Below are 17,240 nucleotides of genomic sequence, written 5' to 3' on the forward strand. Positions count from 1 at the left end.
TAATGTTAATAGCTGATCGGGGGGGGGGTGAAGTAACGTCTTGAACGAAAGAGAAATCCTAGCTAGTTTTTTTGAGGCTGAGGATGTAATGCTTGAGATATGTTTATGCCAGGAGAGGTTTGATGTGAGGGTGATTCCAAGGAGTGAGATCTCAAACTCTCTGTATATTTGGATATCATCAAAAAGGATACTGGGGAAAATTTCTTCTTTTTTAATGGAAATAGTACAGAACTGGGTTTTATTGGCATTAAAATTTATGATATTATCTGAATCCCATTGTAGGATGACTTGGAGATTGGAGTTGAGGGTGGTGGTTGTTGATGGTCTAGGTTGAGGTGAGTTGTGTAGGGTAAGGCTTATCAAATGCAAGCAAGGAGTGTAGTGTGCTGTCATCTGCAAAACTGTGTATTGGGTTGGAGGTCAATTGCAGTAGGTCATTGATATAAAGCAGGAAGAGGGTTGGTGAGAGGGCAGAACCTTGTGTTACCCCAGCATTAATTGAGTGGTGAGAGGATAGGGAGTCGTCCACCATCACACACAGTGAGCATTCGGACAGAAAACTGGCAATCCACCTATAGAAGTCCTAGTTTGCCTAGTAGGCCTCTGTGCCAGACCACGTCAAAGGCTTTGGAGATATCTAACGCAACCACTTGAGATTCGCCAAACCTCTCCATAGCATTTGTCCAGAGATGGGTGACGTATGTAAGTAGATCTCCTGTTTATCGACAGTGGCGGAATTCATACTGGCGTTCATTTATTTGGCGAGTGCCTTCAAGATAGTGTAGGAGTTGGGAATTGATGATTTTTTCCATTACCTTTGACAGGACTGAAGTAAACGAGATAGGGCAGTAATTGGCTGGCAGTGACTTGTCACCCTTCTTGGGAATGGGCTGAATATAGGCCAGTTTCCAGTTTATGGGATAGATTACAGTGGTGTAGGAGAGTATATATAGGTGACATAGGATAAGGGTCAGTTCTGGAGCACAAACTTTCAGAACAATTGGGGGAATACCATCAGGGCCAGGAAACTTTTTTGTGTCTAATTTGGACAGTATTTTTCTGATCTCATCCTGGCAAAAGGATATAGGGGGCATTGTATGTTGGGTGTCTGGAATAGTTGGCGGACATTTGCCATCGTCAGTTATGCATGTATTTGAAGCAAAGTATGAGGCCAGAAGATTGGAATTTTCTTTTGGTGATGATGCAGTAGAGCCATCAGGGTGTGATAGGGGTGGGAATAGTGTTGGATAGAAGTTATGACCAATTGCTTTGGCAAGAGATCAAAAGGCTCGGCTGCCGTTTGGACAGGCTGCTAGTTTCCTGCTTTTTGCTCTTTCGAACTCTGTTTTGGATGAGTTGATTGTTTTTTTGCATCTATTATGGGCTTCGGTGTGAAATCAAGAACCTCATCTTCCTTGAAGGAGGATGAGGTTCTTGATTTCAGCTAGTTGTGGTATGTCTGGTGTTTCATCTCTACAGCCTTGGCACATCTTTTGGAGAACCAGGGTTTCGTTAGGGAGTGGCAGTTCAGAGTGCTATGTGGAATGTATGTATTCATGCCGGTGAGGATTACTTTGGTAATAAGTTTGGTGCATATGTTTGAGTTGGAAGGCTGGAAGCAATAGTCCAACCATGGGAATGTGGCATAGAAGTTGCAGAGGCTGTCCTGCTTGGCACTGTTATAGTGCCAAACTACTCATGTATGGGAGTGTCTGTGTAAACGTTGTTACATGGGGAGGAGATGAGCACTAGGTTGTGGTCAGAATTGCCCAGGGGGCTTGTTGCTTTCACTGTGTATTTGGAGGGGTCATTGGTGAGGAAGAGATCTAGTGTGTTTGGGGAATGGTTTGGGTTATCTGGTATTCTGGTTGGCATCAGGACAAGTTGTGTACTTGTTGAACTTGTTGTTGATCACTGTTATTATTTTTGATGTGCTTGTCGGCGTGTCGCAAGTCACTTTTACTAGGCGCGGAAAGTTGTACCGTCCTTCCTTTTATTTATAGGCCCGAAACGATGACAACTGACGATATTCTTAGGATCGATGTTGCATTCTTCGGCTAGTTTGTTGATGTCCTCTTGTAATGATTTTCCGTTTTTCGTCGGGAAGTTCAAAACAATGGCATTGAGTGTTTTGTGTTTGGCCTCCATCAAGTCGTTTACCGTTGATGCAATTAGATCGTGAAGTTCTTTCACTGGCGGAGTGGAGCTTGCATTGCACTGGTTTTCAATTTGTTCAACTACACGTATTTTGTTGGTAAAAAGTTTCATTTAAAGCTTTGATGTGCTGTTTGAGGTTTTTGACACGTTGGTGATGGCAAATGTTTCGGCATCTCTGCCCGCAAGATCTGTACAACTGGAGAAGGAAAGCCTGCTAGTGGTGTGGACGATTTTGCTGTTGGGAAAGTGGGATTGGAGAATGTCAACTTTTAGGGAGAGGAAATTAAAGAGCTCAGGATAGTTGGTTGCATTGGAGGAGCGATAGAGACAGCAGCTGAATTGGACTGAGTGGGAAAGGGATATTTTCAACCAAAGAAGGTCAAAGTTGGGTGCTCTCTGGCAAAGTATGTCAGAGTGGATGTATGTGATTTGCGACACGCCGACAAGCACATCAAAAATAATAACAGTGATCAACAACAAGTTCAAGGACATGTCCCCAATCATGCATATGTGCACAACCAGACCTAACATTTGCACAAAGAGAACAAAGATGCCAGCTTCGAAGACACCCTTTGTGCGAAAGTTGTTGAAGAGTGAGGAGTTAGGAAGGTTGAGATAAGTGGTGCTGGGGGGGGGGGTGAGATTTGAGTTTCTGCCAGGAAGAGTAGGTGGGGTTTGGTAGACTGTAGGTGGTTGTGGACACTATTCAGGTTGGAGTTTAGGCCATGGATGTTGGTGAAGTGAATGTGTAGGGTTTTGTGAGTCGTATGTTGGACCTCATGGGTCATGCACATTTCCTATGCGATGGCTGCTAGTGGCATCACTTGGTTTTTTCGCCAGCTTATCTTGTGTGTAGTTAATGGTCCAACTGTTGTCACCATTTTGAAGTTTTTCTTCGAGTTGTCTTTGAATCTGGCATCTTTGTTCTCTTTGTGCAAATGTTAGGTCTGGTTGTGCACGTATGCACGATTGGAGGCATGTCCTTGAACTTGTTGTTGATCACTGTTATTATTTTTGATGTGCTTGTCAGCAGGTCGCAAGTCACTTTTACTAGGCGCGGAAAGTTGTACCGTCCTTCCTTTTATTTATAGGCCCGAAACGATGGCAACTGACGATATTCTTAGGATCGATGTTGCATTCTTTGGCTAGTTTGTTGATGTCCTCTTGTAATGATTTTCCGTTTTTCGTCGGGAAGTTCAAAACAATGGCGTTGAGTGTTTTGTGTTTGGCCTCCATCAAGTCGTTTACCGTTGATGCGATTAGATCATGAAGTTCTTTCACTGGCGGAGTGGAGCTTGCATTGCACTGGTTTTCAATTTGTTCAACTACATGTATTTTGTTGGTAAAAAGTTTCATTTAAAGCTTTGATTTGCTGTTCGAGGTTTTTGACACGTTTACCTATGTTCAGAAGTTGTTTTACTGAAGAAAGGCACAGCGAACAGAAGAACGGCTGATTAAGTTCGAGAAGTAGCATATGCGCAGCTTCGTCTGTTTTCACGCACGAAGTGTGCAGCCAGTGGCAACAGAACTTGCAGTATATAGCCTTTTTTCTGTCTGTGACACCGGTTTTGCAGCTGCGGCACGTAATAGGTTTGTTGATGGCAGTCGACAGCACCGTGCTGTTGAGACACGTGGTGCTCATTTGCCGTTGGCTTTTGCTGCCGCCATCTTTGCTGAATACGGTAGGCATCGTGAGCTCTTACACATGGCTGATTTTGAATTGGAAGGATAGCTGTTTTAATACATTATAAGTACTTACAGGTTGTACTGAAGTATTCTGTTGCTCGACACCCGCTGTTGGGTTTTCGTTTGATCGTTAATTTCAATGAGGTAAATTAGGGAGCACAATCTTGTAGTAGCTTATTCACTGATGCCACCTGGCGGACCGATTTCTCTCTCTGTTCTCAGAACACAATTTCACTTATTTGCCAGGAACTTTTGATATGCTTTCTTCTTTTCTTTGATTGCCTCTTTAACTTCCTGTGTCGACCATGGAATTCTGATTTTTCTATCCTTACAGACCTCACCACATGCCTCTCTGGATGAATCAATGTTTTCTTCAGGGCTTGCCACTGAATCTGCAAGGTTTGGTTCCTGTTCTCAAACTCTTTCAATTTTTCTTCAGTTATGTTTGTGTATTTTAGTCTACAGTTCACACCTGAAAGAGCTGCTCAACTTTTATTCGCTTTAAAACTTTCTTACATTTTATTCTTTTTAATACGAAATTCTGTTTTATCCTGCCTAAGACTAAATGGTGATCACTTCCAATTTCAAATCCTCTGTACACTCTGGTGTCCTACGCCAGTGAGAAAACATCACTTTCAACAATAACATAGTCAACGAGAGTTTTCTTATTCCTTGTGGCTTCTCTCCATGTGAATTTGTGCACATTTTTATGTTGGAACATGGTGTTAGTAATAACCAGTCCATGTCCTGAGTAGAAATCCAACAGGTATTTGCCATTATTATTAGGTTTGCTCTTTTCTCCAAATTTTCCCAAAATATTTTTGTATGTCTGACAATCATTTCCTACTCTGCTATTTAGATCCCAAACAGAGACCAACTTTTCCTTTTTCATTGTCAGTTTCTTTTCTCTAAAACCTCAAAAAAATTCCTCCTTAGTAGAACCTTCTGTGGGACCATAGGCACAAATAAGTCTCATTGTCCAGTTCCCCATTCTCTTATTTCCCCACATTATCTACTTGAGACTGTCTGCCATTCAAGAAGATTCGCCTCATATTTAATGTTGAATACTATGGCTACTCCTTCTCTTCCTTGATTGTCATTGCCTGAATATAACATTTTGTATTTATTGCTCAGAAAGATCTCGCCAGTTTTTGTCTTTTTTTGTTTCAGTCACCCTTATTATGTCGATCTGGTACTTATCCAATTCCTCAGCTAGCTCTATTTCTTTTTCATTCAGGCTTTTTATTGATAGTACCGATCTTTAACTCTGGTGATGTTGAGTTGGGGTGTGTTTTCAGATTTGTTTCAGTAGCTGACTTTTCGCTGTTGCCCTGGTTCCCTGGCAAAAACAATGGGGGACTTGTTAAACCGGTTGATGCTCCAGCCAGCACGAAATTCTGTCATATTCTACTATCATTTGATATTTTGGTTTAAGCCGATAAGAATACAATTTTGTCAGCTAAATCCCAAATTGCCAGCCCATCCTCGTTTGTTCAGTATTCAGGTAGATACTTAACAGGGTGAACCACGAGAAGGCGAGGATTGGACATTAGGTCAGAAGTCCTGATCGGTTCTCCACATTGTGGAGGTCTCCTCTCAGTTATATAGCTTTGACCTTTAAGCACTCCTTAAAACCTTACCAACAAGACAAAATTGATAGCTCCAATGATAATGGCATCACCGCTGAACATGAACACATTAACAATTTCTTAACCGCTGGCTATAGGTATAATTTCTACCAAATATAAAAAAATATGGGCAGGAACAATGGATGACTTAAGTTTTTTCAAAGACTATCTGAATAGCTTGCATCCCAATGTAAAATTCACTCTTGAACTTGAAGATCAGAAAAAATTAGCATTCCTTGATATACTTGTTGAAATAAATGAAGAAGAAAAAAGATTTTCCTTTTCACTGTACAGAAAAACCTACTGCAGGAAGAATTTTACATGCATGCCACTTCACACCATCATCCATCACAAAAGATAGGCATGATTAAAACATTATGAGATAGTGCATAAAATATATCCATTATGTCAATTAACAGGAATGAAGAACTGTGCTACCTGAAGCATAACCTCACCCTCAGTGATTATGAACCCAAGACAATCAACAAAATTCTTAATATGCTTCCAACAGTCAGAGGTATATTAAGATTTTAAGAATGCAATCACACTACGTTAAATCAAGAATATTACAAGGTGGCAAAGTTGCTCTGTGAGTATAACATTAAAATAGCTTTTTTTATCATTGCATAATGTCTTCATATTCTTACATCAAATTTTTACCAAAACCTTCACACCATCCCATGAAAAAACCTGATGTTTGATCATTGCTCTTGTTACATTTGCTATGTAGGCCAGAGAGGAAGGAGATCCACATGTCTGAACATGTAAGAGGCATTTCAAAAAGAAGACAGCATGAATCAGGTTTGGCATCTCATACAACTATCACAGGCTACCAAGTAGTTTGGCAACAAAAAAAAGTTCCTTATATTGCTCATAATTGTTTTACAAGAAAGTTCAATAAAGCCTTGCAAATGCTAAGGATTCCCATACCATGTAACAAAAATCAAGCCCAAATCCTACAAAACTTGTAGGATTCAGGCTTCATTAAAGCCTAAAAAACTTGTTATGTTTTTTAAACTTGTTATTTATCTTAAAACATGTGGTCTCAGTACCAGAAGCTATCTACAGCTTTTATGACTATCCAATGAAACAGTGATCTGTTCTTTTAATTTTTATAAGTTTATTATAATTGGAGTCTATACTATACTAAAATAAAATAAAATAATTGGGAATTTAAAGAAATAAACTAAAAAAAAAAATCACTGAATAAATTTTAATTAAGATGGAGAGTGGTCTTTGTTCAGACTACCCTCTGTCCTAATTATAATTTTATTCTCTGGAAAATATGTGTGTGTGTATCATACAACATGTGTACACATCATGCTTATATTTTATTAGCATTATAAAATTAAAACATTATTTTTATAGGACATGCAATGCCTATCAGATCCTTGGCATTCTCTACTGATTCACAGTTACTGCTAACTGCATCCGATGATTGTCACATAAAAATATATGATGTGTAAGTAATTTAATTAATGATATTTTGTTCTGAACAGTTCAGAGGTGATGTCATTTCAGTTTATATATGTGATGGCATGTATAAAAGTTGAAACTGAGTGCACTTTTGTTTTTAAATTTAATTTAAACTGTTGATCTTAAAATATCTTTAGAGAAATGATCTTCCTATCTGTCCATAGTAGGTCAACTTGCAGGAACAGGGCATTTTATAAACTCCAGAGAAAGGAGAGAGCTGATCTTTAATAGAATTTATTTATTTATTCTTATGGAAAACGCAGCCACAGGTCGATGTCCAGACCAGAAAGCCAATCCAGGGCCTCATCTATGACCTCGTAGATGTCCTGGAGGCCACTACCATTAAATTGGTGCCTTGGGCAGTTATTCACAATATGAGTGATCATGTTTGCCAGAGGGGTAGGTAGCAACATCTGTCCTGGTTAGTTCTGATCCTATTGATAGATGACCAAATCTTCTTAGGAAGGGCAAAAAAAACAGGCTGCAGAGCACTGGGATCTTCAACCATGAAACCATTTGTTGGAAGATTGTTGGACCAGTGTTCTCTCCACATGTCAGGTGTTGATGGTAAGGCAGCGGAAGAGAGTTTGTCCATGGACCAGAAAGAGTTTCGTGATTTTAGGCGAATACTAGATGGATTTATGAGAATCTGGCGCAGGGGCAAGAGAGGATTGATCATTTCTTTATTAAATACTTTAATCAAGGCTTGTCTTCTTCATATATTTTGTGGAGCAATGTTAGATAGGAGAGGCAGTCAGGAGAGAGGTATGCTTCTCAGTGTCCCACTAATTGTGCGCAATGTAGAGTTTAGCTGGGTGTCTATAATGTTAGTGTGTGCACTTCTTTCCCAGACAGGAGCACAGTATTCTGCTGCAGAGAATGCGAGGGCTAGTGCAGATGACCTTAAGACATCAGCACCACAACCCCAGGTTGTTCCAGCAAGTCGTGAGATGATATTATTTCTCATTTCAACTTTGTTGGACAGGTTGGTGATGTGCCTTTTATAGGTTAGGCTTCTGTCCAGGCTCATGTTCTACTATTTTGCACAGAAAGAGAGAGAGAGAGGTTGAGGTGTCGATTCGCCTCTGCATTGTTCAGGTGGAATGCTGTGGACAAAGTTTTTGTTGGATTTGGTTTCTGGTACCACTGCTTGAAGTACTCCTCCAGGATGTTCAGGTCTGTATTCAAGGTTGTTTCCAGGTTGGCAAAGGAGTAGGATTGCAAGATCATCGGCATACACATATTGCTTGATCTGATATGTGGTAAGTCAGAGATGCTAAATAGCAAAGGGGATAACACAGAGCCCTGTGGAAGAAAGACCGTTGTGGAGGAATCTGGGCCTGGATCTTTCTGTTGGAGAGAATGGATTTAAAAAAGCTGGAAAATTGTTTTGCACCTTATGATGGTGCTTAGCTTTAAGAGGAGGCCCCTGATCCAGACTGTGTCATAAGCTGATGTTAGGTCGATGAAAATGACTCTGAATTTAAGTTTCCTTTGGAAGCCTGCTTCAGTCTGTGTTGTCAGGGCCAGGACCTGGTCACAGCAACTTCTTGCCGGCCTGAAGCCAGTTTGATCAATTGGGAGTGCTCTTTCAGTGAGTGGTGAAATTCTTTCAAGGAGAATTTGTTTGAAGAGCTTAAAGGTGGAGCAAAGCAAGGAGATAGGTTGTAGATTTTTGACATTATTTGGCTCTTTCCTTGGTTTGGGCACAGCAATTATTTTGGCTTCCTGCTACAGTTTTGGTAATTTTCCAGTTGTTATAATATTTGAGAAAAGAGTGGCCAGCCATGTTTGACCTCGTTGGCTGAGATGTTTTAGAAACTGGGGGAGGATACCATCCATTCCTGCAGCCCTTGCCATTCTTGGTGAGTTTTAAGATGTCCTGCTCTTCTTGAAGAGAAACTGGCTGTACAAGTTCAAGAAGCTCGGAGGCCATCTTCAGATTTTTTTCTGATAGAAGATTGCACAGTTATTTTTTTGGTATTGCTGGGACTTATCTTGGAGGTTTACAGTAAATGATTAGCCATTTGTTACATGGTAGGTGGGACCAACAAAAAGCGCGTAAGTCGAATTTGCGTAACTCTGGTATAATTTTGCATACAAACATACAAAATATTAGTTTATTGGGACCAAGGGTTTACAAAAACACCTATATTTTTTAAGAAATATAATCATAATTGTAATTTTTCGTACATAAAAAAAAAGAAAGTTATTTTGATGTCAATGGTTTCATAAAATCTAATAGATTCGTCTGACGGCATAATGTCTTTTTCTTGTCACTTGCTATGAAGAAATCAAAATTTCTTCATAGCAAGCTAATGATTTTTTTATTCCTTACCTTGTGGCTACAATTCGTTCCTCATTAGAATCTATGTCCTCCAAAATCTGTAAACCTTTTATGATTGTTCTTACTGTTGATTCCTGTAGATCAAACTTCTTTGCTAGCTCACGAATTTTCATTACACCTTCAAAATCCTTAATAATGTTGAGTTTTGTTTCCAAATTCAGTGTTGTTCTTTTCTTGCTAGCTCTAGAAGAATCAGACTTGCTTCCTTTGGACGACATTGTTATTTTTTATATGATAAAATTTTTATCAAGAACATAACATTAAACAATCGCAAGGTTTGTAGACTATAAAAATCGTGTATGAATGGAGACCATGCAAAACACATCAGTGCTTGTTCACAGCATGTGCGACACTGGCGAATGCGGCCAGCGCTGGAAAGATATGACTAGTGGTGAGGCGTGAAGATGTACATATGTACATATATGAAACCGCGTAACTCCGGATTCGCGTAAGTCGGGGTATGACTGTAATATAAATATGAAACTTTTTGAAAAAATGAAAAATAATTTTTTTAAAACTATATTATAGTCATATAAGATATTATCTATAATTATAAATCATTCACATATCCGCAACTTTATCTTAGTAATGATTTTTTAAATAAATTATTCATTTCATTTTCTTTGTAGCTATAGCCGTGTTTGTTCTTAACCTATTTTTTTTTTATTTTACGAACTCTTGCATATATTTGAAATTAGATCCATTGACTACTATACTATACTATACTATACTATACAGAGTTTTATGTTACTATTAAACAAGGTCATTTTTAATTTTACTTTGCTAATTTATTTATTTTCTTAATGCAGCAAAATCAGATAAAAAATGATTGTATAAAGGAGCGAGACTTCGTAAATGACGATTCAATTATAAATTTTTTTTATGTTGTTTTGGGCCCATACTTTTTGAAAAAAAAAACTTTTTTTATTATTTCAGAAACAGACAAAAAATAGCAAACAAGAGAAAAAAAAATGAAAACCCTTTCTGGTCATCAATACAGAAAAAGATGAGCTCAACAAGAAAATCAATTGCAGAAATTTTTTAAATGATCAGAAACAAGAGTCAGTGAAAGCAACGTTCCTGTAGAGTCCCCCCACTGACAATGAGTCTGAAAATTCAAATTTGTGTTTAGATCATAATCAGGCTCTTGAGAAACATCCAGTAGCTTCGACTTCAAATACAAATACCCCAACACTAAATTACGAGCTTTTTGATGATCCAGCTTTATGGCCAAACTTGTCCAATTTGATAATTGATATATTAGTAAAACGAGGTCCTCCTGCTGAATCAAAAGAGACTTTTTTTTCCATGCAATGAACATAATAGAAGCTTTCATGTATCGCATTATAATTGGATTTTGAGTAATGGAGAAACCATTAAAAGATCTTGATTAATTTACTCAAGTTCAAAAAATGTAGTATTTTGTTTCTGCTGCAAATTATTTTCGGAAGGAAATAATGATTGGAAACATTTGTCCCAAGATCTTTAGCACCTTGAAAAATCCCAAGAACATTTTAATAATTTTGAAAAATGGTTCGATTTAAAAAATGAAAAAAAAAATGATCAACATCAGGTAAAATTACTCAAAAAAGAACAAGAATGCTGAATGCATGTTTTAAAACGCATAATATTGGTTATTAAATTTCTTGCAAAAGAAAACAGCGCATTCAGAGGAAGTTCAGATACTATACATATGATTAATAATGGAAAATTTTTGAAACTGATTGAATTATTTGCCGAATTTGACATCATATTACAAAAACACGTAGAATGCATAAAAAACAATGAAATTCATGTTCATTATTTAGGGAAATGTACACAAAATGAAATCATTAATACATTGAGTAATGAAATTAAAAAAAATTGTATCTAAAATAATTAATGCTAAGTATTTTTCAATAATCGTTGATTGCACTGCTGATATTTCGTGGCAGGAGCAAATGTCCTTAATTGTAAGATATGTTTCTATAAAAGAAAAAAATGAAGAAACCAAAGATATTATACAAATAGAGGAAAGATTTCTAGATTTTATTAAAATTAATATTACAAAAGGAAGTGATATGGCTGAAGTAATTTTAAAATTATTAGAAGAAAAAAACTTAAATATTCAACATATCCGTGGTCAGTGATATGACAACATTTCAAATATGAAGGGGAAGAATGCAGGGGTACAAGCACTTTTAAGGAACAAAAATCCTAGAGCATTTTTTGTTCCATGTTGTACGCATTCCTTGAACTTGGTATTGAGTGATGCAGCAAGCTGCAGTATAGATATGGTTTTAATTTTTGACGTTATTCAGTCTATCTATAATTTCTTTTCTTCATCGAGTCATTGATGGGAAGTTCTTCTAAACCACATCCAAAATTTTCCTTTAAAACCTTTATACACAACGAGATGGGAAAGTCGCGTTGAAGCTGTAAAAGCAATACGAAATCAAGTAAAAGAAATAAATGAAGCTTTAATTTTCATCACAGATGATGACAGCTTAATTGGGCAACAAGGCATTAAAACAAAATTGGAAGTTAGTTCGTTAGCAAAAACAATTAATTCTTTCAAGTTTATATTTGACACATTTGTTTGGTATGACATTCTAAGTGAAGTCAATGCATCTAGCAAACAATTGCAAAATATCTCTTGCAATATTATGGAAGCCTTGAAATCATTAGATGTCAAGAAAAAATTCTTGATGTCATACAGAAGCGAAAATAATTTTTTGAAAGTTAAGCACCAAGCCCATAACTTTGCTCTAAATATTGGGCTAAATGCTGATTTCCCAACTAACGACAGCATGCAAACTCGACATGTAAAAACCCAATTTGATTATCTATGTCCTGACGAATCAATTACTAATTTTGAGCGGCATTTTCAAATTAATTTTTTTTTAGTATAATTCTTGATTCAGCAATGACATCAATTACTGAGAGATTTGAACAGCTAAATAAATATGAATCAAATTTTGGGTTTCTCTTTAACATTGGTAACTTAAAATTTGATAATGATACAGTAAAAAAAGCTTGTTTCAACTTAGAAATTGTTCTGTCTGATGGTGATCAAAAAGATATTTCAGCAATAGATTAGATGAATTAAAAATATTGTCTCGGAGGATATCAAATAATTATTCTCCCAAAGAAGTATTAAATTATATTCATGCAAATAACTGCAGAAGTCTTTTTCCTAATGTGTACACATCACTACGAATTCTTTTAACAATCTCAACTACAGGTGCAAGTGCAGAGCACAGTTTTTCTAAATTCTTCTTATTATGCTATCTTCTATCGAAGGTCAGCAACCATCTTGGCGAACAAACTGCGCTCTTGTGCTAATCTGAGCAGTTGTGCACTGCTCTTTCCTGTCCACGTCTTGATGTTGTCAAACCATGATATTCTTTTTCTTCCTCTAGTTCCTTTGCCATCAATTCTTCCTACCAAAATAGTTTGTAGAAGTTGGTATTTGCTGTTTCTCATGATGTGGCCATGATATGATGTTTTTCGTTTCTTGATTATTTGTACAAGATGTTTAGCTTTGCCAATGGATTTTAAGACATCTTCATTGGTAATTTTTTCTGTCCATGATATCTTTAGCATTCTTCTGTATAGCCACATCTCAAAGGCTTTGATTTTCTTGATGGTTGTCGCCTTCAATGTCCATATTTCAACTCCATAGAGCAGAATAGACCACACGTAGCATTTCAGCATTCGGCATCTGACTTCCATGTTTAGGTCTTTATTGCAGAATAGTGTTCTCGTTTTCATGAAGGACTGCTGTGCAACTTCAATCCTTGTCTTTATATCTATTTCTGGATCCCACCGTTCATTAAGCCAGCAGCCAAAATATTTATATCTTGACATTTGATCGATATTTTTCCCATTGAGTGTCAGTTTCATTGATGAGGCTGGATGTTTGCTGATGATCATGTATTTTGTCTTGTTGATGTTTATATTTATTCCCATTCTTTGGCTTTCTATGTATACTCTGTCAATGAGTTTTTGGAGATCCATAATGTTATCTGCAATTAGCACGGTGTCATCTGCATATCATAGGTTGTTAACAATCTTTCCATTTATTGTGATTCCCTCTGGACATTCTTCCAATGCTTTTTTAAAGATTACCTCTGCGTATATGTTGAACAGGAGTGGTGAGAACACACATCCTTGTCTCACTCCTCTTTTGATGTTAATATCACTGGTGGTAATGTTGTCTAATTGAACGGTAGCTGACTGATTCCAATACAGATTTGTTATTAGTCTGTTATTAGTCTTATGTCTTGTTCGTCTAGCCTTATTTGTTGAAGGACTTCTATTAAGTTAGTGTGTCTGACTTTGTCGAATGCTTTTTCAAAATCTATGAAACACATAAAGACAGATTTCTGTTTTTCTATGCATTTTTGTATCAATATTTGGGTACAGAAAAGGGCCTCTCTAGTACCAAAACCATTCCGAAAGCCGAATTGTGTTTCACATAGAGTTTCTTCACTTTTTCTATAAATGCGATTGTGAATTACTTTCAAAAATATTTTTAATGTTTGGCTCATTAGACTAATAATTCGGAAGTCACCACAGGAATTCGCTTTGGGATAGTGATAAATGTAGATTTGAGCCAATCTGATGGAAATTCATCACTTGCACATATTTTATTAAATAGTTTTTCAAGAAGTTTGATGTTATCTGGTTCTATTAATTTTAAAAATTCTGTTTGCACACCATCTGGTCCACTGGCTTTTCCTGTTTTACTTGTTCGTATAGCATTCTCTATTTCACATTTCATGATTGCTGGTCCTTGAATGTTATCTTTTATATTTATAGGCTTCAGTCTAGTATCATTGAAAACTTTTGTTACATATTTTATCCAAATCTGTGCTTTATTCTCTTCTTCTAGAACTATTTTTCCATTTTCGTCTCCTGAGACACTATTTGCTTTTTCCTGAGTTTTCCGGAAATTTCGTTGATTTTCTTATACAGATTGAAATTATCATGTTTCTTCTGAAGCAGTTCAATTTTCAGTACATACATTTTTCATCCAATTTTCCTTGGCTTCTTTTATTTTTTTCTTAATGTTATGTGTTTCTGTATATCTGGCTAGGTCTTTGTTTTTGTACATTCTTCTTGTATCAATAAGAGAAAGAATCTCATGTCATCCATTCATGTCGTTTTATATTATTCACATAACCTACTTCTTCAATACTTGTTGTTATGATGGCATTCTTTAAGCTATTCCAAAGAGATTCCACTCTTTTATTTTCTTCTATGTTAATCTGTTGTAATCGCAGGTTAAGCTGTTTCTTGGCACTTTTATTTATGTTTGGGTCTTTCAGTTTTTCTACATCAATTTTCTTTTTCTTCTTTTGTGATTTTTTAGCTGATTTTAATCTAAGACGTACTTCTGCAACTATGGGATTGTGGCCTGATGAGATATCTGCTCCAGAATAAGTCTTTGCACTCTTTATACTACTGTGGAATCTTTTATTTATCAGTATGTAATCAGTTTAATTTCTGACAATGTTATGTTGGTTATCTTGAGGCGATTTCCAAGTGTACAGTCTTCTGGGTGGAAGTTTAAACCAGGTATTTGCTATTGTTAGATCTTCTTCCTGATAGAACTGGACTAGGCGATCTCCTCTGTCATTTCTGGTGTCTAAGCCATGTTCTCCAACAATTTTTCCATCACCCCCCCCCCCACTTTTGCATTGAAGTCACCCATCACTTTGTTTATATCATGTTTCTTTGTTAGTTTTTAATCTCTTTTAGGTGTTCATAAAACTCTTCGACATCTTCTTCACTTTTGTCAGCTGTGGGTGCATAAGCTTGGATGATATTTATGTTAACGGGGTTTCCCTTAAGTTGTAACAGTATTATCCTTTCAGAAAATGGAATCCAATTTATTAGTGATTTATTGATTTCTTCATCTACTATTACAGCTACACCATGTCGATGTTTGTTCTCATCATTCCATCATATTACCATCTGCAAATCTCTGATCACAAGCTTTTCCGTCATCATTTGGCTTCAACCTTGTGTCAGTACTGACAATGCTGCTTCCCAATGTCAGGGGAAGTGACCCCCAGCAGGTGCTTATTTAATGGCGGCACTACTCGCCCTGATAGCCCAGTCGCTGTTGGTCCACGGCTGCTTATTTGCCAGATTGCTCTGCTTATATCGCAGCTGACCTCTATATCTGAAGGCTATTCCCTGATCCGCCACCTGGAGAAGCACCCAGTAGTAGTCAGCTCTGCCCCGGGTTTTCTAAATTAAGACTTATTAAAAATTATTTGAGGTCCACAATGTCCCAAGAGAGATTAGATGGCTTAGCCACTTTATCTATTGAAAGTGACATAGACAAGACATTGGATCTAGAAAAAGTAGTCAAGTCTTTTGCCGAAATTAAGGCTAGAAAGGTTTTTTTTTAAAATAATTAAAATTGTTAATTCTTAATCTAGATTTTTTTATGTTTGTTTTGTCATGTTTAATGTGATTTATGTAATATTTATAAATTGTGTTAAAATTATGTACTCATATTATATAATAAACACAAAAATATTTAATTTATTATATATATATAAATTTTGTATATACATATACAATCTCGACCGAAGGGCGGAAAAAAAATCTTGCACACACTCAAAAATTTGCTCAGGCCAGCACTGTACCTGTGGCATAACTATAAAACAACAAAATTACATGATGACAACAGTACTAAACTTGAATGAAAATACAAATATTTCATACTGAAAATAACAGTACATAATCAGTGTGTAGAAACAACATGCAAATCAAAGAACAAGGAATACATGGTACAAACAGCAATCAGGTTAAAAATTAAAAATAGTTTAAGAGCTGTTTTTAATCTGTAAACTTTTAAAGATATTTTTCATCATCATCAAATTCCTGACATGTACCCACAAGGGGTGTATAGGATATGATAGTACTACATGAAATATTTACACCATTACTAACTTCCTATCTACAATTTTCCTCCAGTCTGTTACTTGTCAAGATTCCAACATTATCAGATCTTATATTTCTATCGTCTAAGGCACTTTGTACTGTATCATTCCACCTATATCTTGGTCTTCCTCTGGGTTGTTTTCCTGCCAACCTGGCAAGGAACACTTGTTTTGCTAATCTTTCCTCGCCCATTCTGTTTAAGTGACCATACCACATGAGATTAGTTCTGCTAACACATTCCTGGATGCTGACAATGTCCAGTTCTTTCCTAATATCCTCATTTTTAATATGATATTGCCATTGATGCCATCTGTTCACGCCTCTAATCTTTCTCAGGACTCTCATATCTGCGGTCTCTAGTCTTTGATCAAGTATTTTACTTCTGACCCAGCTCTCAGATCCATAAGTTAAAACTGGTTTGAACACTGTCTTGTATACAGCTAATTTGTGTTCGGACTAATTTCTCTCCTATTCCATATGAATTTATTCAATTGACTTCCCACCATACCAGCTTTGTTGATTCTGTTGTCTATTTCTATATTGAATTTACCATCTTCACTAAAAATCATGCCTAAGTATCTGAAATGTTTTACTTGTTCCACAGGTTCTCAATTCACAACACAGTTAACATTTTCAACAATTCTACGTATTTTTATTGTCTTCGTCTTTGTAATGCTGACCTTCATACCATATCTATTACAACAGTTATTCAATTTAGTCAGGGAATCTTGCAAACTTATAGCGCATTTATTTAGAAGTATAACATCGTCGACATAAAGCAAAGAGCTGACATTATCATCTCCAATTCTGATATCATTTTTAATACCACTTTCCTTCATAATGTGATCCATATAGATAATGAATAACAGAGGATAAGGCACATCCTTGTCTCACACCAGATTTACCATTAAACCATCTTCCTGTACTTCCTTCAATTCTGACTGCTGACTTACAACTGAAATAAAGATTAAATATTGCTTGATATAATGCCCCATCGACACCAT

The 17,240-nt window shown here is 36.6% G+C and overlaps 1 protein-coding gene across 3 annotated transcripts in view; it reads left to right on the plus strand.

Annotated features, from left to right (window-relative positions):
• Nucleotides 1–17,240, plus strand: part of LOC150093659 (uncharacterized) — a 162,131-nt gene that overhangs the window by 99,370 nt on the left and 45,521 nt on the right. For all 3 annotated transcript variants that reach the window (XM_090412751.1, XM_090412752.1, XM_090412749.1), the window contains exon 8: nt 6,840–6,933. In XM_090412751.1, coding sequence (XP_090268877.1) covers nt 6,840–6,933 — 94 coding nt within the window. The remainder of the gene's footprint in view (nt 1–6,839; nt 6,934–17,240) is intronic.

Source organism: Typopeltis vanoorti, chromosome 23, assembly GCF_054136105.1.
Source record: "Typopeltis vanoorti isolate ZY-2024b chromosome 23, IOZ_Tvanoo_1.0, whole genome shotgun sequence".
Taxonomy (NCBI): domain Eukaryota; kingdom Metazoa; phylum Arthropoda; class Arachnida; order Uropygi; family Thelyphonidae; genus Typopeltis; species Typopeltis vanoorti.